At 45.9% G+C, this 24,000-nt stretch overlaps 1 protein-coding gene across 1 annotated transcript in view; it reads right to left on the bottom strand.

Moving 5' to 3' along the window:
* Positions 1 to 24,000, bottom strand: part of grik4 (glutamate receptor, ionotropic, kainate 4) — a 341,378-nt gene that overhangs the window by 121,085 nt on the left and 196,293 nt on the right. Inside the window, exon 5 of the mRNA XM_031583842.1 lies at positions 12,024 to 12,121. Within this exon, the coding sequence (XP_031439702.1) occupies positions 12,024 to 12,121 (98 nt within the window). The remainder of the gene's footprint in view (positions 1 to 12,023; positions 12,122 to 24,000) is intronic.

Raw genomic sequence — 24,000 nt, 5'->3', positions numbered from 1 at the left:
ACCAAAGCTAGAGCCAGGTGGGCACAGAGCACAGATGTCTGCATGCACTTGTTTCATCTGTCAGAGGCCACACACACATCACCCTGGCACAGATGCCACACACACACACACACACACACACACACACACACACACACACACACACACACACACACACACACACACACACACACACACACACACACACCTGGCACAGATGCCAGCCCCCAGGGACACAGGGATAGGTATCTTGGCACATTCAGGGCATCATGCCAGGCTAATGTGAGGCAATATGGGGCTAATGTGGGGCAATGGGGCAGAACAGGTTGGGAGTGAAAGCCCCTCCTGATGGAGGAGTAGCAGATGTCAGCGCATGATGGTGAAGACCGGGGGAGGAGCCTGAGAGCAAGGAGGGGAAACTGTTTATTATTCTCCCTTCTCCTCTTTGGTGAAGTGTGTGTGTGTGTGTGTGTGTGTGTGTGTGTGTGTGTAAGATTATTCTCATTCACCTCTTTGATTATAGAGTATACACAGGTATATCGTTCTCTCACAAGATGACTCCAGCCCAATAGTCTCTCTGGGCCCTGATGTCATTGATGGACAGTAAGCAGCTATGCTTCTATGCTCTATGGTTCTATGGTTCTATGGTTCTATGCTCTATGGTCATGGGGCTACTGTGACTATGTTTTTCTTCTACTTTATGCATTTTGTACTTTTTTTTACAAAGATCTTTTACTGTTTTCAAGTATTTTGTCTTCATTTTTCCTTTGCCATATGCCTTTATTGATGTAAAGCACATTTAACTGCCTCTGCGTATGTTTATAAATAAACTTGCCTAGTCTTGCCTTTAAGGTTAAGAGCACAGATTATACCCCCTCCCCTCTTCGGTCGAGTGTGTGTAGATTATTGTCCATCTCCTCTTTGGTTGCGTGTGTGTGTGTGTGTGTGTGTGTGTGTGTGCGTGTGTGTGTTAGTGAGAGGGTTGCAGTAGCTCTCTGTGTCTCTCCATGAGAAGCTGAGAGAATGGTGGTCTCACAGAGAGAGAGAAAGAGAGAGAGATACAGAGAAAGAAAGAGAGAGAGAGAGATACAGAGAGAGAGAGATACAGAGAGAGAAAGAGAGAGAGAGAGAGATAGAGAGAATGGGAAAGAGGCTGGTGGTCTCACTTAGGTTTACACAGACAGTTCAACACTGGCCCCAGATCCTTGTCTAACTGATCCAGGGAGAGAGAGAAAGATGGAGAAAGATGGAGAAAGAGGGAGAGAGATAGAGAGAGAGAGAGAGAGAGAGGGGGGGGGGGGGGGGTAAGAAAGAGTGTGTGTGAGAGAGAGAAATGATTGATCCCAGAATAGCTTGTCCCTTTGACAGCACACAGACACAAACCCTTTGAAAAACTAGAATGGTCTGAAATGGACAGGCTGACATTTGACCTCTGGCACAACATCCAAAGAACCAACAATGGTGAAAGGTGAGAGGTGGAAGGTGAAAGGTGACCGCTACTAAATCTTTCACGAACCTCCAATCCCCATCCACCTGCTGCAGCCTTTATTTCCACATAAAAGGACACCGTGTCTGTACACGCGCTCATCTTCCTTCCTGCTTAGTTCACACATAATCACATGTTTCCAGCTATGACCACAGGGGGCGCTGTGTAGACAAACCAACTGGATGGGGAATGGAATGCCAATACAGTATCGGGCTGTTTCTCTCATGCTGTAAACAAATGTGTGGGTGAACGAGTGCACACACGTGAGAGAGAGAAAGAGAACAAGGGGTCCTTAAACTTAAACTAAAACACAAGAACTGGACTTGATTTCCAGCTTATATATGTATATATGTATGTGTGTATGTATGTATGTATGTATGTATGTATTTAGTGTTCATATGTATTCATGTATGTGTGTATGTAAGCATGTATGTATCGGTGTATGTATGTATGTATGTATGTATGTATGTATGTATGTATGTATGTATGTATGTATGTATGTATGTATGTATGTATGTATGTATGTGTGTATGTATGTGTGTATGTATGTGGGAGAAACTGGACGGTGAATGTGAATATAATATCTGGCCATTTACCATTTCTTTCATGCTGCCATCAAACGTGTGGGTTGAGTTTGAAGGAGGCTTTTGAGCCAGAGGATCAGTCAGTGCCACATTCGTGCTCACAACACATTTCCATCCATCATTCAGTGACAGAAGGTGGAAAACTGCACAGACGCACAGACACTTGAATGCACACAACCACACACACACACTCAAATACAGACACACACATGTGCACACAGACACACACAAATGACTCCTGGTTCTGGCAGAGTCACAGCATGGCAGATCAATGGCCCAGTGGAGAAGGTGAGGAGGTGCTTCTAACAGCTGTCTGTGTTTCTCCCTATCTCTCTCTCTCTCTCTCTCCCTCTCTCTCCCCCTCTCTCTCCCTCTCTCTCTCTCTGCCCCCCGCCCCCACCTTCTCTCTGTCCCGCTCTCTCTCTGTCCCGCTCTCTCTCTGTCCCTCACGTGATCAGCAGGCAGATGAATAGAAGGGTTAGGGGCACCTGGGTTTTGTTTCAACACTGAAGAAACTGTGGCATCTGGACAGACTGCCATCAAGGCCACAGGCAACCAATACCCCTCCCCCTGATACAACCAATACCCCTCCCCTACTACAAACAAACACACACAACCAATATCCCTCCCCTACTACAAACAAACACACACAACCAATACCCCTCCTCTCCTACTACAAACAAACAAACACAAACAATACCCCTCCCCTACTACAAACAAAAACAAACAATACCCCTCCCCTACTACAAACAAACACACACAACCAATACCCCTCCCCTACTACAAACAAAAACAAACAATACCCCTCACCTAATACAAACAAACACAACCAATACCCCTCCTCTACTAAAAACAAACAAACAAACAAACGCACACACGCACACACACACATTCACAGACACTTTTTTTAATTACACACATGGTATTCTCAACATTGTTAAAATAGTCTCTTTCTGCATAGGCAGCTACACATAGGTGACGTCAGGTGAGTGTGCCTTCCTCTGATGCTGAAAGGCAGATCTACCCTTCTGATCTCTCTTCCGTTTCCCACACACACACACACACACACACACACACACACACACTTACACACACACACACACACACTCGTAAGTCTCTTGATCTTGTCCCAGTTCCCTCACCTGGCCTGGCCTGCTGCTACCTCTTCAGCCCTCAGGTTCAGTAGAGCCCCCCCCCCCCCCCCCCCCCCCCTCCCCCCCCACACACACACAGAGAAATGTGAGAGACAGCGGGAGCTGCTGCAGCTGATTGAAGGGGAAGCATATCAAAGCCTGAGAGGGAAGTGTGGCAGGAGAGGAAATCTCCCTCCAACAGCCCCCCCCCCCCCCCCCTTCAGCAGCCAGACAGCAGCACTCTGAGGGGCAGCAGGAGAGAGAGACCCGCTGGTCTGGGGGGAGGAGGGGCAATCAGCTTTGGCAAACCGGTGGAGAACCAGCAGTATGCTGCTGAAGGGCAGCTCAGTGCAACTGACCCAAACAACAGAACCCATCTCAATGACCCAAACAACAGAACCCATCTCAATGACCCAAACAACAGAACCCATTTATGACCCTAACAACAGAACCCATTTATGACCCTAACAACAGAACCCATCCTAATGACCCAAACAACTGAACCCATTAATGACCCAAACAACCGAACCCACGAATGACCTGAACAACAGAACCCATCTTAATGACCCGAGCAACAGAACCTTTCTTTATTGACGGAATCCACAGAAAGCATTTTAAAGTAACACTATGCAACAATTTGACACTTTTTGAGATATGGTTTTATAGGCAACTAGTTTTGGTACCATCCTCAAATTAATTTTGATAGCATATGGTCATGTGAAGGACAGAGAAACACCTTTGTCTTTCCCCCTAGCCATCCAAGATATGCCCTATGTAGTCCTGTGTAACGGGCTGGAACCCCTTGCAAAAATGGAAGAAAAGCTTTCACATGCAATACATTGCCAGCCATAGGGCCAAAAGACACCAGTTAGTGTGTTGGCAAGCTTCTATCAGTGTCAGCTGGGCTGTTGGTGGTGTTTGCAAGGTTTTTGCATGTCTTTTAGGCAGTTAGCTTACTAGTTTTGGAACAGAACTCCGTATTGCTGCTTTAACAACTGCCCAAACAAAGTTTCAGTGCAGCCAGACCCAACCAACAGATCCCATTTTAATGTTCCAGACTTCAGGTCTTATTTCAACGACCTACCCTCTGTCATCATGATGCATTACTGAAGGGACAGGTAAGAGATGCCCCTGCACACACACACACACACACACACACACACACACACACACACACACACACACACACACACAAACACACACACAAACACACACACACACACACACACACAACAATTAAAATAAGAAATGTACTGAGTTAACGCGTTAAATGTGTGAAGGAGACCGTAAGCCCCTGTCAACAACCACTTAAATGTGACCAAATATAATATATTGCCATTCGTTATCACTGAGATAAGCCCCTCCTCCCTGGAGGGGCGCCGGCCAAATGGAAGTCAATGGGAGCTCTCATACTTTTCTGAAACATTTGAGCAAGGACAGCTTCTCATTGGCGGATGAAAGTTCGATCCTGGGGCGCAAAATTTTGCGCCCTAACCAATGACATCATTTCTTATTTCAACGCGACTGGACTATTCGTCGAATCAGAGACCTTTATCATTCCCTCACATCCCATATAAATCTCACGTATCTACGTGAGCAACATAGCTAGCAGAGACTTTGATTCTGTGAGTATGGCGACTGAAAACTCTGTGATATCTCTTTATGAAACACCTTTCAATCGACGATCAGATGTCGGTAAGAAGAGACTGAAAGACATGGGACCCGAACGTCCGGATTTAAAAATGCAGCAGCAGAGCATCGACCGCGGGAGGACGTACACCCGTAGCTTCTCCTCAAGCCTGTATGCTAACCGGAGCTGGTTAGCTGGTTGTTCAGTGAGTGATGCTTTTTTTTTGTTTCCCCTGCCTGTTGTTCTAAAGTCCTGGGACTGAAACAATCTGGACTGCAACGGGGATGAGGGATCTAAAGCACTTCAACGATAAATGTAAGAAGCACGAATCTTGCCGCAGCCATCTAACTAACAGCCTGAAGCTAAGCCTCTTTGGAAGACTGAGTATAGCAGAGCAGCTCGACTAAGGGTACCGAATTGGCATTCGAAAACACAATGAAGAAGTAAGGAAAAAAGACACATTCTCTCAAGAATAATAGACTGTGTGAAGTTCTGTGGTGCATTTCAGTTGGCCCTGCGTGGTCATGATGAGAGCGAGAACTCTGATAACCCGTGGCTTGGTGGACGTCGTTGCCTCACTTGACAGTGCACTGAAAGAGCATCTCGAGAGCGCGACTGTTTAAGGATGCATCCAAAACAGTCCAGAATAAACTTCTTGACTGTATGCTGGCTGTTGTGAGGGAAAAGTTAGTGAGATTTGCCAACTTGAAAGAGAGGAGGGCTAAATTTCTAAGTAGTGGGGCCTACTCTTGTCAAACACCCAATGTAAAATGTGATATCTCTTTCTGAATCTCTTGTGCTCTAAACCTCTCATGTGAGGGTGTGGGCACCTGTTTTATTCTGTAAACCTCTGAAACCATTCTGCTCTGAACCTCTCATGCCCAAAGTTACAGTTTGTTGATGGTTGTTATTGGATAGTGTTGAGCACTGTGTGTTCTTGAAATAAAGCTTTGTTTTTTTTAATATTCTACTCAAACTCTTTTCTTATTGTGGAGTGCTATTTTAACCGCGCCGCCCAACTGCGCCCCCCCCCCCCCCAAAAAGAATTCACCAGCCGCCACTGACACACACACACACACACTCCACACTCCACACACCACACACAAACACACACACACACCACACACACCACACACACACGCACACACCACACACAAACACACACCACACACAGACGCACACGCACAAACACACACAAGCACACCCACACACGCACAAGCACACACACACACACACACCACACACAAACACACACACACCACACACAAACACACACGCACCCACACACGCACAAGCACACACACACACATACACGCGCGCACACACACACACACAAACACACGCACACACACGCAAACCCACACACACACACACACACACACCACACACAAACACACACACACACCACACACAACACACACGCACACCCACACCCACACACGCACAAGCACACACACACACACACACACACAGACCCCACACACAAACACACGCACAGACACACAGACACAAACACACGCACACACACACACACACACACACACCTCCCAGGGGAAATCTACAGGCTGACTGTCTGCACCCCCCCACCGGTCCTTCACACCTCAGCAGGTGGAGTGTCCCTGAAATGAATATGTAATAAAATCACCTCGAACACCAACACCAAACCCATCTTCACACCTTGATTTGATTAAATGCTTTTGTACACAGAGTGGCTGTCAGACTCATGCAATATTTATGTGTTTCTAGTTGATCTTCTCCCTCTGGCCTCCCACCTCTCTCTCTCTCTCTCTCTGCCTTTTTAATTCATCTCCCACTGCTGCTCTCTCTCTCTCTATCTTACTCATCTCCCTCTCCTGCTCTCTCTCTCTCTCTCTCTCTTACTCATCTCCCTCTCCTGCTCTCTCTCTCTATCTCTCTCTTACTCATCTCCCTCTCCTGCTCTCTCTCTCTCTCTCTCTCTTACTCATCTCCCTCGCCTGCTCTCTCTCTCTCTCTTACTCATCTCCCTCTCCTGCTCTCTCTCTCTCTCTCTTTTTAATTCATCTCCCACTGCTGCTCTCTCTCTCTATCTTACTCATCTCCCTCTCCTGCTCTCTCTCTCTCTATCTTCCTCATCTCTCTCTCTCTTCTCTCTTACTCATCTCCCTCTCCTGCTCTCTCTCTCTCTTTCTCATCTCCCTCTCCTGCTCTCTGTCTCTCTCTCTCTCTCTTCCTTATCTCTCTTCCTCATCTCTCTCGCTGTCAATCTATGCCCATGGCAAAGGCCAAGACAGCGCTATAGAAAAAGCATATACACGAATAAACACACGCTCAATACACAGACATACATACATGAGATGGAAATTAGGCCTAGTCCTTGTGTTTTGGTTTAAGTTTAAGGCCATGTCCCCCCCCCTTCCTCTCTCTCTCTCTCTCTCTCTCAGCAGGACTCTGGCTGTTGTTTGGTCCTGAGGTGGTTCTTCCCTGTGAGTTCCTCATGTCAACCAAATTCAAAGGGGAACCTGCTGTTCAGTCCCGCCACACACACACTTACAAACACACATATACACAAATACACAACATCCCCCTCCCACACACACACATGATTGCACACACTGAATTAATATTCATTGGAAATGATTCACATTCAATAGGATATAGCTTCAGCAAACCTTCCTAAACTCAGCCCCACATGGATCAGTCCAGTCCGATCAGTATACACTAGAAACACACACACACACACATGCACACACACACATACGCACACACACACAAACTGTATGTTTGTGTGGAATGCATATGCAAGATGTCAAACACACAACACAATGTCACATTCCACTCTGCAAGATAGATGGCTAGCCCAAATGAAAGCCTTTTCTGAATTAGGCATCGACTGGAGCTGAAATTGCTTTGCAGCGACTCTCGAAAGGTACGAGCCAGAGAAGAGAGCAGGGCTGATCAATTTTTGAACAAATGTGGCTTTTCGCCTGAGTCACCTCTCAAAGTAGCTCATCAATTATTTTAAAAGAAAAACAATCTCCCGTCCTCTTTAATACATACACCAGGTTAAAATATTGTTACTCTCTTTGAACAAATGGCCATGGCGCCCCCGTGAGATGGCAGCAATTCAATCTAGCGCAGTGGAAGCGGGCAGGACTCCTGATTCTGTCTGGATGGCGGTCAATAGAGGAGGCCATATTCTTTGTTTGAGGTGAACCAGAGCTTTTACTTACAGTGGAAAATAAGGCCCTCACAGACATAAAAGCTTAAAGATGAGGCCACGCAAGGTCCAGTCACGGACGTCTAGTCCACTGATAGGAACCATCAAATGACATTTGAAATCTGAAATGGTATTTACTTCCACCGACAGCATTTTAACGTATCATAATGCTCCTTGATTACTTGTTTACCTTGGCTGACGTCATGTTGACACATGGCAACAAACTGGACAATGTTCTGACAAACACAATTAAGATAACAATTTATCTCCGCCACGTTTCTTAGCAACATCTCAGTCGAGCCTACGGTGGTGTCATGTGTCACAGCTCCTAATTAGACCACCTGGGATCTCGTGGGCCATTCATGTCGACAAATAAATTGTTCCTAATACACACAAATGAACAGCACCAATGGAGCCGTGCAGGGCTAGTTAAGTCAGAATAATGAACTAGACTGGCGCAGGGGGCGGTCGAGGAGAGGGAGACAAAGAGACGGAGACGGACTGACTGAAATGACTAAAAAGACTTGATTCAGCCATCTGGATGGCCTGCGTCAGCACCTACAGTATGTTGTATGTCCCCATGTTTGCATTCATTACTGGTGGGCTCTCAATCCTCACAAAAGAACAAAAGCGTCTCTCTCTCTCTCACTGTGTGTGTGTGTGTGTGTGTGTGTGTGTGAGTTGGTGTGGATACATACTAGGACTTGAGATTCAGTTGTATGACCGTATGATGACCGCAGCGGTTAATCAAGTCAGATTATAAATGTAACATCAGTGGGCTTCACGTTACATGGCATATAAATCTTTTTTTGCAGCCTTTCTTCAAACCCAGAGGATTACACCGGATACAACTTATTAGAAAGAGAAGTGAAACCTCAATACCAAGAGCATAATTGAGCCGTGCTATGACTGGAAGATTATACAGTTCAATCTGGGGATGGACACTGGCCCAGTCTTACACAGGAGAATGGCCTTAGCGACAAGAGAATGGCCTTAGCTACAGGAGAATGGCCTTCTGGCACGGTGGCTCAGTTGCTTGCACTGCTTGCACTGCCGCCTCACAGCAAGAAGGTCATGGGTTCAATTCCCACATGGGGCGCTGTTGGCTCTGGGGGGCAGGTCCTCCCCAGAGTGCACAGTGCTCAAGTGGGCTATCTCCCGGGCCTTTCTGTGTGGAGTTTGCATGTTCTCCCCGTGTTCACAAGGGGTTTCCTCCACTAAGGACCCCAACTGAAAAAACATGCAAAATAACAGAACACATGTCCATCCCTGACCAAAGATGGACAGTTCACTTCACTTGGTCCCCGGGCGCTACAAGCCGCCCACTGCTCCTGGGGGGTCGTGGAGGAAGGACAGTCCAGGATGGGAAAAAGCAGAACATAAATTCACCGCGACCTCATGCTTACCTGCGTGTGTGTGTCCTGTGTCGCCTCCATATATGCACGTGTGTGTTCCAGTGTGTCGTGTGTGCCATTAAAAACCTGACAAAGGTCTTAATTATTATTATTATTAGCCACAGGAGAATGGCCTTAGCGACAGGAAATGGGCAATAGTGGCACATACATCGTCATTAGTGAGATGGCATATTGCATGACACCGGGTCTTATCTGTCCTACGGCCATCTAAACATGCCCAGAGCGAGATGATGATGAATTGATGATAGGTAATCGTCTACTATCAGCAGTGTGCCCCTGTTGTCGTGGTTACTGGACTAGCAAGAGGAGAGGCCCAGTGGCATGTGTGCCCTCAGAAAAATGACACACAGAGATGCAATCACTGAACTCAGAAGGAACCGCTGCATGATAAAAAATGACATAGTCCTTTATGGATACACCCCCCCCCCCCCCCCCCCCCCCCCATACACACACACACACTCATACACACACAAACACTAAAACACACACAATCTCATCAACTTCTCATGAAAGTTCTTAAGTTTGCATTTTCCATTTGTAGTTTTTTGAAGTGGATGGCTAAGTGGTCTTCTGGATATACGAGACAATGGCACCCACTCGTGTAATTAGTTACATAATCATTATCATTATCATCCAACACAGCAGATGTGATCACTCGTATCTCCAGGAGCTGAATGGAATCATAATGTCTTCCAGCAGGTTCCTCTGTATGGTCGTGGAGAATGCCCCGGCTACCAGCTCAGATAGAGACCCTATTGTTACATTGTTATGACACTATTTACTACAGTGTAATACACGTGCTAATAATAATATTATATGTTAATCAACATATTGATACTCTTTACTTGGTCATTCACCATAACTCTTATTTTAAATTAAATTAAATGAATTTAAAACCTAGAGCTAACCCTAGCCATAGCACACCTGCCTTTCGGGCACCACAACACTACACTTAAAAAGCATGGATGCAAACAATGAAAATGAAAATGATAATAAAAAAGATTGTAAGATAAAAGTAGGTAAAATAACTTTCCCAGTCAGCACTAATGCAAGTCTCCTCGGCCTCCTCCCCCATGGCTTCTACCGATCTTGGCTGTCCGTATGCCCACACCTCCCTGACCTTCAGGCTAATGAGGAGATCCCGTGACCTTTTCCCAAAGACAGAGACCATCCAGACACCCCTCTAAGGCTTAGAACCAGACGGAACACACACCTCCGCTACCTCCTTTTAGAGTCTGTCTGCGGTTTAAGATGACCTGGCTCCTTCATCAAGAGTGATCTTCACACTTAAAATGCAAATCTTGCTCTGCAAGCTCATTTAGAGAGCTGCTAATTCTGGATGGGGTGGGATTGGAATCAGGCTCAGATCGAGCCCAGGGTGGACCACATCAGGGCCACATCAGGGCCACATCTGTGCCACATCAGGGCCACATCAGGGCCACATCTGTGCCACATCAGGGCCACATCAGGGCCACGTCTGTGCCGGAGTGGCCTGCTATGTGGAGACTGATGCCTCTGAAAAACTCTTAATGAAACTCTTCTCTCTCCAGTCGAGATAAACATTCGCAAAGGCCTGATAAATATTCATGTGGATGCGCTATCATTGAACGAGAGCTTTAAAATTGTTTTATACAAGGCATGATATGTGGCCCAAGTGGTTATTTATAACTTCAGATTATGAATATGTATGCACAACAAGGCACTTTAAGAGCGGCTTGTGATTGATTATGAATTATATAGCCATCAACAGAGATACTCAGTCATCCAACTGCTGCTGGCGAAGCTGCTTGAGGATACATTATTAATTTCCTTCACTACATTCCCACGGGCAAGATGATCTCTGGACTGATGAAACTCAGTGTAGCAGAAACACATGCAACCATCACTGAGGCTAAGGTCATTTAGCATATACTGAACAATATTAAGAAAGCTATGTAGAAGGTAATTTAGTATATACTGAACAATATTAATAAAGCTATGTAGAAGGTCATTTGGTGCGTAAAGCACACTATAGAGAAAGCTGTGTGAACTTGGTATTTTTTGATATTCTCATGCATAAAGAAGGTCTTATTAATACTACAACATCATTCCTTCCTATCGGACATTAGTTTTATGAAACATTCAACACTAGATGGGAAAACTCCATCTATAATTCAACACATTTTAAACCTCTGAGCTTTTTCAAAGAATTCTCCCTTGTGAATACCTAGCATGGGTAAATCAATTTCAGTTAGAATGAAAATTGATCAAAGCCTCACAATCCAGTTATACGATTTAAAAGCCATTTCTACTTGAGAGTTAGTGACCCTCGGAAATGAAAGTCATAATATTTGCCTCTCTCATATCAAACTGTTGTCCTTTTTCTTCTGCCTGGAGCAAAGCAGTAACAGTGTGTTTGCTGAAATTACATCCCTGCTGCATCACAGTGCTCTCCCACTAGGGCTTTCAGCCATGTGCTAAAAGCAAGTTGAACATTAGCGATCAGGCTAACTGCTAGTCTGGCGTTATGGGCACGCAGCCGGCTAGCCTGCTAGCCAAAGTGGTGCTGAGGCGGTTGGCAGGGGGACGGTCCACAGGGAGGCCTGTCCAGTTCTCACCTCTTTTTCTCCACAGATATTGCTGATGATGGAGTTGGAAGCTGGGCTGGCAGAGGGGCCCAGAACTGCCACCACTCCTTTGGAGAGGATCTGGCACACTTGGAGGAGAGAGAGAGAAAGAGAGGAGAGAGAGAGAGAGAGGAGGAGAGAGAGGGAGAGACAGAGAGAGAGGGAGAGACAGAGAGAGAGAGGAGGAGAGAGAGGGAGAGACAGAGAGGAGGAGAGAGGAGGAGAGAGAGAGATAGATAGAGAGAAAAAGAGAGAGAGAGGGAGAGAAGAGGAGAGAGAGAGACAGAGAGAGAGAGAGAGAGAGAGAGGAGGAGAGAGAGGAGGAGAGAGAGAGACAGAGAGAGAGAGAGGGAGAGAAGAGGAGAGAGAGAGAGCGAGAGAGGAGGAGAGAGAGAGGAAGAAAGAGAGAGAGAGGAGAGATAGAGACAGAGAGAGAGAGGAAAAAGAGGGGGGGTTAACACTCGTTTATTGAACCACCTTTACATTACTGCAGCCTTAAAACACATAATGCATGAGAGCAGAGAGAGGGAGAAAAGAGTGAGTGATTCTCTGCCCATCTCTCTCTTTCTCTCTTAAAGAAAGATCAGTCATAGCAGTAGTAGCAGTAGTAGTAATAGCAGCAGCAGTAGTAGTAGTAGTAGTCATAGTCATAGCAGTAGTCATAGCTGTAGTCATAGCCATAGCAGTAGTAGTAGTAGTAGTAGTAGTAGTAGCAGTCATAGCCATAGCAGTAGTAGCAGTAGCAGTAGTCATAGCAGTAGTAGTAGTAGTAGTAGTAGTAGTAGTAGCAGTCATAGCCATAGCAGTAGTAGCAGTAGCAGTAGCAGTAGTCATAGCAGTAGTAGCAGTAGCAGTAGTCATAGCAGTAGTAGTAGTAGTAGTAGTAGTAGTAGTAGTAGTAGTAGTAGTAGCAGTCATAGTCATAGCAGTAGCAGCAGTAGTAGCAGTAGTAGTAGTAGTAGCAGTCATAGTCATAGCAGTAGCAGCAGTAGCAGCAGTAGTAGTAGTAGTAGTAGTAGTAGCAGTCATAGCCACAGCAGTAGTAGTCATAGTCATAATAGTTGGGCAAACAGGTAGTAACAGAAGCAGCATGAATGGTTGTAGGTGCAGTAAAAGTAGTAGCATAAAAGCCAAACAATGGCAAAGGGTGGGAGTTGTGTAATATCACCAAGAACACTATAGGAACAGTAATAGCCACCGCGGTAGTGACCTGGTTTGAGCCATAGTTCCGTTTATTGTTGTTGTCACACTAGGGGTACATGGGTCATAGGAGACAAATACACCACACACAGAAAAGGGGAGAGCTGTTTTGCTTTCCCGCTCCCCCAGGGTTCTGCCGGGCCCCGGACACTAATCTTCCTGCCAAGGAACAAAATGTAATTTCAGGTGGGTTTTAATCCTGGGCCTTAATTAAGATTGTAGGCCGTAGGGGGTGGGGGGCAAGGGGGAGGGATGGAGGGGCTTTCTTTAAGGGGAGGGTGTGGGGGGTGGTGAGGGATGGAACACAAAAGTAAAGTAGGTTAAAAGGTGGAGGGGCAAAAAAGGGGGGGGGGGGGGTAATTTAAAAGCCACTAGTGCAAATCACTGGAATTCACCGACAGGGCAGGGAAAATAGGGAAACAGTAAATCAAATGATTAATAAGCAATCCCTTAATCACCAACACACAAAACCCAGAACACACACACACACACACACACACACACACACATTGTTGCTCATACACACACACACACTGTTGCTCATACACACACACACAAACACACACACGCATATGCACACACACACACGCACACAGAAGAAAGCACCCATATACACACATGAGAATACACACACACACACACACACACACACACACTTAAGCATGCATACACACACACACACCCTGGAAGCTGAGGGACGTGAAGCACATTTGCACCTCTGCGGCTGACTAAACTGAATTACACAGCCACGGGATTAAGGCGGGGTGTCTGTCTGCGCCAGCCCAGTGAGGTCTCTATGGAAACCAGGCGGGTGTGTGAGGGCGGAATGGCGTGGCATTCTGAGGAACCTAAGCAGCATGGAGGAACACTCAATCGCTCTCACTGACCTGCAATGCACCTTCACCTCCTAGCAACAACAACAACCTGCACCATAGCAGCAGCAACCTGCACCACAACCTGCACCTCCTAGCAACAACAACAACCTGCACCACAACCTGCACCACAACATCCACAACCTGCACCTCCTAGCAACACAACATGCACCACAACCTGCACCACAGCCACCACAACCTGCACCACAACCTGCACCACAGCCACCACAACCTGCACCACAACCTGCACCACAACCTGCACCACAACATGCACCACAACCTGCACCACAGCCACCACAACCTGCACCACAACCACCACAGCCACAACAACCTGCATCACAACCTACACCACAACCACCACAACCTACACCACATCATCCTGCAATAGTGCACTAATAATAACACTTTAGAACATAAACCTAGATAACTGCCACTCTAAAATTCTAATGATGAAGTCAGATGATAATAAGAAACTGGTGTAATGCACTAGTAATACAGTATGGATTATAACTAATAATAACCCAGTCTAGAACAAGTGCACTAATAATAACACAGTCTAGAACAAGTGCACTAATAATAACACACTCTAGAACAAGTGCACTAATAATAACCCAGTCTAGAACAAGTGCACTAATAATAACCCAGTCTAGAACAAGTGCACTAATAATAACCCAGTCTAGAACAAGTGCACTAATAATAACCCAGTCTAGAACAAGTGCACTAATAATAACCCAGTCTAGAACAAGTGCACTAATAATAACGCAGTCTAGAACAAGTGCACTAATAATAACGCAGTCTAGAACAATAACATGCAACCTCGACTACTATCTCAAATGTTCCTGATGGCGCTGGGTAATAATCAGAAACTGGACTATTACTATAACACTGTCTCTAGCACAATAAACAATAAACTGCAACCTCGACAATCTACAATTGTAATGATATTGGGTAATAATGGGAGTTAGATAAGAACATTTAAATTTGCATAGATTAAATAATGGCATTGCTGCTGTATTGACCTTCAGGTGTGTTGTGCTTTGCGCTGTAATAATGTGTTTGTGTGTGTGTGTGTGCATGTGTGCATGTGCGTGTGTGTGTGTGTGTGTGTGTGTGTGTGTGTTTGTGTGTTTGCGGGTGCGTGTGTGTATGAGTATGAGTATGCGCGTGTGTGTCATTGTGTGTGTGAGAGAGTGAGTGCGTGTGTGTGTGTGTGTGTGAGAGAGCGTGTGTGTGTGTGTGAGAGAGAGCGTGTGTGCGTGTGTGCGTGTGTGTGTGTATGTGTGCGCGGGTGGGTCATTGTGTGTGTGAGAGAGTGTGTGTGTGTGTGTGTGTGTGTGTGTGTGTGTGTGAGAGTGTGTGTGTGCGTGTGTGTGTGTGTGTGTGTGTGTGTGTGTGTGTGTGAGAGAGTGTGTGCACTTGTTTAGAACACTCTGGGCAGTGTTTTCCCCCTGAGAGGTGATTGACTCCAGTCAGCATTTAAACTGAAAGGTGCACCTGCTCTGCAGACCAACACGATAGAGACAGGGGTCAGCAACAACTCTCTCTCTCTCTCTCTCTCTCTCTCTTTCTCTCTCAGTATCTCTCTCTCTCTCTAGCTCACTCTCTTTCTCACTCACTCACTCACTCACTCTATCTCAGTCTTTCTCTCGCTCTCTCACTCACACTCTCTCTCTCTCTCTCTTTGAGTGGATGCGGAAGTGAGTGCGCGCGGTGATTGTGAGAGCGACGAACGTGAGTGAGTGTGAGTGAAGCCGTCTTTTGGCCGTTTCTCAAACTTCTCTCTTTTGTGTGTCCCTTTTATGTGTTTTTGGATAGTTTTTTTGTATATTAGCTCTACAGGCGCTGTAGATCGGTTTAGTTTGCTTTAGAATTTGCAGGTGTTTTCCCGTGGAGTCGGCCACCAGCCTTCGCTGGAAGCGTGACTGCTGCGGGGCAATGGATTTCACTAAATTGACAAGGAGTCATGGTGTTAAAATTCAATGTGATGCATCTGTGGAAGAATGCAGTTTGGCGGTTGGCAGTGGTTGTTGGCCATGAGCATATTAAGTCGGCATCGCGTATGAACAACGCGACTGTTCTTTTTCTTAGTACAGTTGAGAAAACGAGAGAGGTGGTTGAACAGGGTGTAGTGATCCGTAGCACCCTTACACCTGTACTTCCACTTAGTACCCCCTCAAAGAAAGTTATAATTTCTAACGTCCCACCATTTATTAAAGACGTTCTCATTGAAAGGGAGTTGCAGCGGCATGGAAGGCTGGTCTCTTCCATTAGGAAGATTCCGCTTGGCTGTAAATCGCCGCTTTTAAAACATTTAGTTTCCTTTAGAAGGCAGGTATACATGGTGCTGAGTGGTGGTCAAAGAGGAACTAAATCTGGTGTTGAAATTTAAGGTGGAGGGGTTTGATTACGTGGTGTTTTGGTCACGTCGGATTCCGCCTTGAAGTGCTTTAAGTGTGGCGGTATCGGTCATCGTAATTCGTGACTGTCCCAGAAAGAGTGACAGCGCGGATCAGCAAACTGATGGTTTGACTGAGGCAAGCGCGGCTGGTCCCACTACAACTGGCCCCCCATCATCTGATTTTAACTCATCGGAACCAGGGGTTGGGGAAAGCATAGTTGAACAAGGCTGTGCTCAGGCTGAAACTGAATTGGTCAAGCTCACGGTAGAAACATCCTGTGGATGTGAGCGGTGACACTCCTGAGCCTGACGTGACTGTGTCGGCGACAGTGACAGTGAATGACTTGATCACTAAAGAACTTGCTGCTTTTAGCAGTTCGAAAAAAACAGAGAGTAGGCCTGTTAAACGGAAAGTGGGCTGGAGAGGAAGGAGGATGATGGAGCTGCGGGCTCAAAAACATCTCCGGGGACTGTCCAAGATAGTGCTATGGACACAGGGTTCAAAGTACCGATTAAAAGAAAGATCGAACTGGTGGATGGCAAGGGGAGTAAGGTGAAGAAGGCAGGAGAGGCAAATAGTGATGATAGTGACAATGAGTCTGGGGGGTCTAACTGGTCAGATTGCTCACAGGGAGAGTTGAACGCATCTGGTGAAAAACTAGCAGTGAGGTATAAAGCGGAGGACATCAGTCGCTTTCTGCGTGACACCAAAGGTAATCGGAACGTTGAAGTTGAGTTTTATTTCCCAGATCGGCCTCAATTTATAAACGATGCTGCCTGCTTCATTAGAGAAGGCGCCTTTTACTGAGAGGGAGGTTGCACGCCTCCGAAAGTTTTAACTACACTGAGGAAAAAGGTTCGGCTTGAGGAGCCACCCTCGGACACATAATGAGCAGTCAAACGAGCACCCTTAGTGTTGCCACGCTGAATTTAAACGGTGCCAGGGACGGACAGAAAAGATTAACTCTGTTTGATTTTATCGCCTTAAAACAAATAACTGTTATGTTTGTGCAGGAAACGCATTGCGGACGTTAATGTGAGGTTGAATGGAGGAAAGACTGGAAGGGCGGATTTTTTTCAGTCACAAGACCTCCCTGAGTGGGGGCGTGGCAATACTTTTTTCTAAAGGTTTTCTCCCTCTTTCTTGTGAAGTAGAGGAGATAGTGGAGGGAAGACCTCATGATGGTAAAGGCAGTTTTTGAAAAACACAACCATGATTTTTCTTAATGTATATGCACCGACAAATGGTGCAGAGAGAATTTTGTTTTTTGATAAAATCAGTGAAGTGCTTAGTGACTTGGATCCAGAAGCTCTTTTTTTCATGGGTGGTGATTTCAACTGCACCGCAGAGGATAAGTTGGATAGAAATCATTTAGAGCCTCATGCTCCCTCCCAGAAAAGCTGTAATAAAGCTAATGAATACCTATGAGCTGTGTGACTTATGGAGGACCATGCATCATGGGATTAGACAATATACATGGGCTCAAAGCAGGGATAGTTTATATTTCCTTAGCACGATTAGATAGAATATATGTGTATAAGCATCACCTCAACCTCTTTAAAGAATGCCACATCCTGCCAACCGGCTTTTCTGATCACTGTGCAGTTATTTGCAAGGCATCAGTGAAAGCGTTCAAGCCCAAGAGTGCTTATTGGTGCTTCAACACATCACTTTTAGGGGATAAGCACTTTAGAGATACTTTTATCTTCTTTTGGGAGACTTTTAGGCAGCAAAAAGTTTCCTTTACCTCATTACAGCAATGGTGGGACTATGGGAAAGTCCAAATTAAGCTTTTTTGTCAGCAGTACACCTTCAGTGTTACCATGAGATAATTCGTTCACTGAAGGGCTTGGAAGAAGATATTATGAACCTGCAAGAGTTAGTCACACCAACAGGGGCTGAAGAACAAGTTAAACTTCTAAAGGAGAAAAAGGGTAGATTAAGTGAACTGCTGGGGGTCAGGGCACAGGGGGCTCTCGTGCGCTCACGTTTTCAGAGCGCCAGCCTTATGGACGCTCCCTCCAAGTTTTTCTTTGGGTTGGAGAGAAAAAATGGTCAGAGCAGGATGATGCACACTTTGCGGTCTGAAGAAGGCCAGGAGTTCAACTGAGCCTGCTGAGTTACGCAACTATGCAATGATTTTTTATTCTAAGCTGTATGAAAGTGAGTTGGTGCACAGTGATACGCCATCCAGTGATATGCCAACCGGTGCATTCCTCAGTGGTCTGCCCAAGGTGACAGAGGAGTCACATGCTGAGTTGGAAAAAGTGTTAACGCTCCAAGAACTTGAACAGGCCCTTATGAGTATGGAGAATGATAGGGCCCCAGGAATTGATGGACTGCAGATTGAGTTCTATAAGACTTTTTGGCCCAGTATTGGACAAGATCTCCTAGAGGTGCTCCGGGGGAGTCTAGAAAAAGGCTGCCTGCCTCTTAGTTGCCGCCGCGCTGTGATCACTCTGTTGCCAAGAAGGGCGATCTTCAGAATATAGGCAACTGGCGCCCAGTTTCCTTGTTATGCTCTGATAAAAAGTTATTATCCAAGTCCTTGGCCATGAGACTGAAAAGAGTGATTGGTCAAGTAATCCACCCGGATCAATCCTATTGCATACCTGACCGTTCTATTTTTGATAATATTGCATTAGTTAGAGACTTGCTGACAGTTTCAAGGAACTCTGGCTGCAATCTGGGGCTTATTTCATTAGACCAACAGAAGGCTTTTGACCGTGTGGAACATCAGTACTTGTGGTCCACGCTAGCTTCTTTTGGGTTTAGTTCTGGGTTCATAGCAATGGTTAAAACAATGTACTGTAATATTGAAAGTGTGTTAAAAGTGAACGGTGGCCTGAGTGCCCCTTTTAAAGTCAAGAGGGGAGTAAGGCAGGGGTGTCCCATGTCAGGGATGCTATATGCCATTGCTATAGAACCTCTGTTGCATAAACTGCGCACTGATTTGAGAGGTTTTTCTGTGCCCTGTTGTCTTGATAGGTTTTTTTTTGTCTGCTTATGCAGATGATGTCATGGTTTTTGTTAATGACAAAGATGATGTGGTTACATTAGAAAACACTGTAAAGGCTTTTCAATGTTTGTCTTCTGCTAGAGTGAATTGGGGAAAAAGTGAAGCCCTTTGGGTAGGGGAGTGGGGAGGAAGGTGCTCTGGTTTGCCGGGTGGGTTGCTCTGGAAAAAGGAAGGGCTAAAATATCTGGGTGTTTTTTTGGGAGATGATTCTTTTGTCTCCAAGAACTGGGAAGGGGTTTTTGATAGGGTTAAAGGCCGCTTGGGGAAATGGAAATGGTTGCTCCCTCAACTTTCGTACAGAGGGCGCATACTTATCACTAATAATTTAGTGGCTTCTTCATTATGGCACAAGTTTGCGTGCATGGAACCTCCTGCTCTGCTACTGGATAGCATTCAGAAGGAAGTGGTGGACTTCTTTTGGGACAAAATGCACTGGGTCCCTCAGGCGGTTCTCTTCTTGTCAAGAGAGGATGGAGGACAAGGGCTCATGAATCTGGTCAGCAGGAGAGACGCTTACCGATTACAGTTCATTCAGCGACTGCTGACTGCACCCAAAACACTGACTTGGAGACCACTGGCCCATTGTATTTTGCATGGAGTCAGTAAATTGGGCCTGGATGTCAGTCTCTTCCAGATGGACGCTAAGCAGCTCGTCATTGAAGGATTACCTCTTTTTTACAGAAGTATTTTAGGGTTTTGGGGACTTTTTTATCATCAGTGGGTTGGAGGGTTATCATCCGTTCACTGGTTGCTGGAGGAGCCAATTGTGTTGGGATCACGGTTTGATGTGGCTGGTGAGGACTTTCCTGGGATAAAAAAACTGTTATGTGAAAAAATGGTGTTGAAATTGCGACATTTGGTTGGCAGGGCAGGCTGCAAGTTGCAAAATGCCCAGGCAGTAGCTTCCTGCTTAGGGATTAAGTCTGTGAGGTATGTGGAGAGGTTCCTTGGAAAACTAAATGGGGTGTTAAATCTTCAGGAGAAAAGTCTTCTAGAAGGATACAGCAAGGGAAATATAATCTGTGATGGGGAAGATATTTTCCCAAACATTCTTCTTTTACCTGCGGTGCAGGAGTGTGGCCATGCTAGCCCCCTGCTGGTTTTTTGGAGAACATGAACGCATTTGTTTATTTACAGTTACGGGGAAAGTTTTGTACAGGAATTTAGTGAAGCTGGCAAATAGGAGAACGTTGGAAGGCAGGACAGATACTGTTTGGAGAGACAGGCTAGGCATTAACGACAACACCAAACCTGTGTGGAGAGTCTTGTACAAGCAGCCATTGACGAAAAGAACTGGGGATCTTCAGTGGAGGATATTACATGGGGCTATTGCGGTTAAATGCCGTTATAGCTAAGATAAACCCTGAAATTAGTGACAAGTGTCCATTCTGTGTTGGGAGAGAGACTATCTATCACTGTTTCATGGACTGTAATAGGCTTTCCCCTTTATTCTGTATGCTAAGCCTACTATTTTTTTCAATGGGAACAATGTTCACGAAGCAAGGTTTTATAATTGGGTTCTCGTACAATCAGAGGCAGAGGTCAAAGTGTCAACTTCTTAATTTTATTGTTGGTCAGGCCAAACTAGCAATCTACCTTAGCCGCAGAAACAAGGTACGGTACAGTACAGGGGATGATGTAAAAGCAGTTTTCAAGAATTTAGTTAAATCGAGAATTGGTATTGATTTTCATTTCTATAATGTCATGAGTGCAATTGATGTCTTTAAAGATATATGGTGTGGTAATGGTGCGCTTTGCGCGGTGAAAGAGGACGAACTGGTCTTCGCTCCTTTTTTGAACAACTGACTTGTGTTTTGTTTTTGTGCCTGTTTTTTTTCTTTCCTTTTTTGTGTGGGGGGGGGGGGGGGGGGGTGAAGGGAACTGTTTGTTTGTGGGACCTTTAACTGTTGTATAATAAAAGTTTGTTCAAAATCAAAAAAAAAAAAAAAAAAAATCTCAGTATCTCTCTCTCTCTCTAGCTCACTCTCTTTCTCACTCACTCACTCACTCACTCTATCTCAGTCTTTCTCTCGCTCTCTCACTCACACTCTCTCTCTCTCTCTCTCTCTCTCTCTCACTCTCTCAGTCTCTCTCTCTCTCTCTCTCTAGCTCACTCTCTTTATCACTCACTCACTCACTCTATCTCAGTCTCTCTCTCGCTCTCTCACACTCTCTCTCTCTCTCTCTCTCACTCACTCACTCACTCACTCACTCACTCTCACTCTCTCCCCCCCCCCACAGACTATCTACACCAACAGCACAAACATCACAACAACTGCAAAAACACCAGTAAAATTCCACTCCAAAAAAGGATAATAGAGAAGCACTTGCAAGTGTCTCACACGCACATGCACATGCACACAAACACACACACACACACACACACACACACACACACACACACACACACACACACACACACACACACACACACACACACACACACACACACGTCAGCCTGGAGCAGTGGTGGTGTTTGTATCTCCCCTACAGACTCCTGTGTGACCTTCACAGCTGCAGTGTCACCAAGCCCTGCGCTCAACTCAGACCTGTCAGGCAGGATGGGGCCTGTGAAGTACACATCATACAGGGTGGGGTCTGTGAAGTACACATCCTACAGGATGGGGTCTGTGAAGAACACATCATACAGGAAGGGGTCTGTGAAGTACACATCCTACAGGATGGGGTCTGTGAAGAACACATCATACAGGAAGGGGTCTGTGAAGTACACATCCTACAGGATGGGGCCTGTGAAGTACACATCAGACAGGCTTCTCCAGCAGGAAGTCCTGACCTGGTCAGGTCGAGTGCATGAAAGGACATGTTCTGTGAGGGTTCCCCTGTCAGGTGAGTTAGGGTCTATGGAAGCACGACTCATGAATGAAGGGGTCTCATAAAGGGGGTTCCTGATGAGCGCAAGGAAGGTTGTGTGGAAACAGGTTCTGTGAGGGTTCCCCCGTAGAACGGTAAGGAATGTCAGGTCAGGTGTGCTCTCAAGCACTTTAGGTCGGTTAAGAATGGTCTGTAGTAACAAATGTTCTTTAAAGATCATGGGACTCTGTGGAGGCACAGGTTCTGCAGGGTTCCCCTATGAGACACTTGGTTCCATCAGATCCGATGGGGTATGTGTTTGTTTTTTTGTGTATGACTGATATTCTGTGTACTACCCTGTCTCTGTTCTCTCCCATAAAGTAGGACTTTTACCTGCAGTTCCTGATGGCTGTGATAACACTGTTCCTCATCACCATAACCTCTTATTGCAGGACAGCTCTGTCCCCTCACTTTGTCTCTTTTCTTCCCCTCCAACTCTACCGATTCTAGATTATCTCCACTGTGGGATGCTGCTGCAGTCTTTCCACCCAACCGACCTGCACGATCCCTCTGCTTACAGCTGCCCGTTCCCACCGAACTGCACACATTCTACCCTGCTTGTATATATCTTCTGCACCAGCCTACTTACCTGTAATCATTGACATCGTTTTCTGCTTCATTACTCTGCTTATCCTTACAGTAGTAACCTTAAGAGCACACTGCATACCTACTAAGCTGTTCTTCAACAAGTACTTTATTTTATGTAACTCAACTTTTAATTATGTACTGTGTACTGTCTCTGAATTATTTATATATTTGTTCTTTTAATTAGTACTTTATGAACAACTATTTTCTTTTTTTCACCTTATTGTTTTTTAATCTTAAGCACTTTTTAAAAAAGTCATTTATGTAAAGTAAACTCAATTGCTTCTGTGTACGAACTGTGCTGTACTTATTGCCATGCCATGTAGGGTAATACACTTTATCCTGATGTGTGTGTGGTCAGGTTGGGTGTCTAGAAGCACAGGTTCTGTTAGGTTCTACTGTCCGATGATTGGATCTGTTTGGTCAGGTTGGGTGTCTAGAAGCAGAGGCTCGCCCCGGACTGAGACTCCCACTCAGGCATCGCTAATCCAATCACGGCTCCACGCTGCTCAGTGGCATTACCACTCACAATGAAGGAGGATGTCGCCAGGCTAGAGCCTAACCAGGCAGAGAGAGAGAGAGAGAGAGAGAGAGAGAGAAGGGGAACAGAGAGGGAGAGAGAGGGAGAGAGAGAGAGAGAGAGAGAGAAGGGGAACAGAGAGAGAGAGAGAAGGGGAACAGAGAGGGAGAGAGAGAGAGAGAGAGAGAGAGAGAAGGGGAACAGAGAGGGAGAAAGAGGGAGACAGAGAGGGAGAGAGAGAAAAAGACAGGGAGATGGAGATGAAGGAGGATGTGGCCACGCTAGAGCCCAAACAGGCAGAGAGAGAGAGAGAGAGAGAGAGAGAGAGAGAAGGGGAACAGAGAGAGAGAGAAGGGGAACAGAGAGAGAGAGAGAGAGAGAAGGGGAACAGAGAGAGAGAGAGAGAGAAGGGGAACAGAGAGGGCGAGAGAGAGATAGAATGAGAGTGAGAGAGAGAGGGAGCAAGACAGAGAAAACACACGGAGATGGAGATAAAGATGGA

Source organism: Clupea harengus, chromosome 17 (genome assembly GCF_900700415.2).
Source record: "Clupea harengus chromosome 17, Ch_v2.0.2, whole genome shotgun sequence".
NCBI classification, from domain to species: domain Eukaryota; kingdom Metazoa; phylum Chordata; class Actinopteri; order Clupeiformes; family Clupeidae; genus Clupea; species Clupea harengus.
Note: the sequence above shows the minus strand (reverse complement) of the source record. Positions and strands in the feature narration are given on the sequence as shown.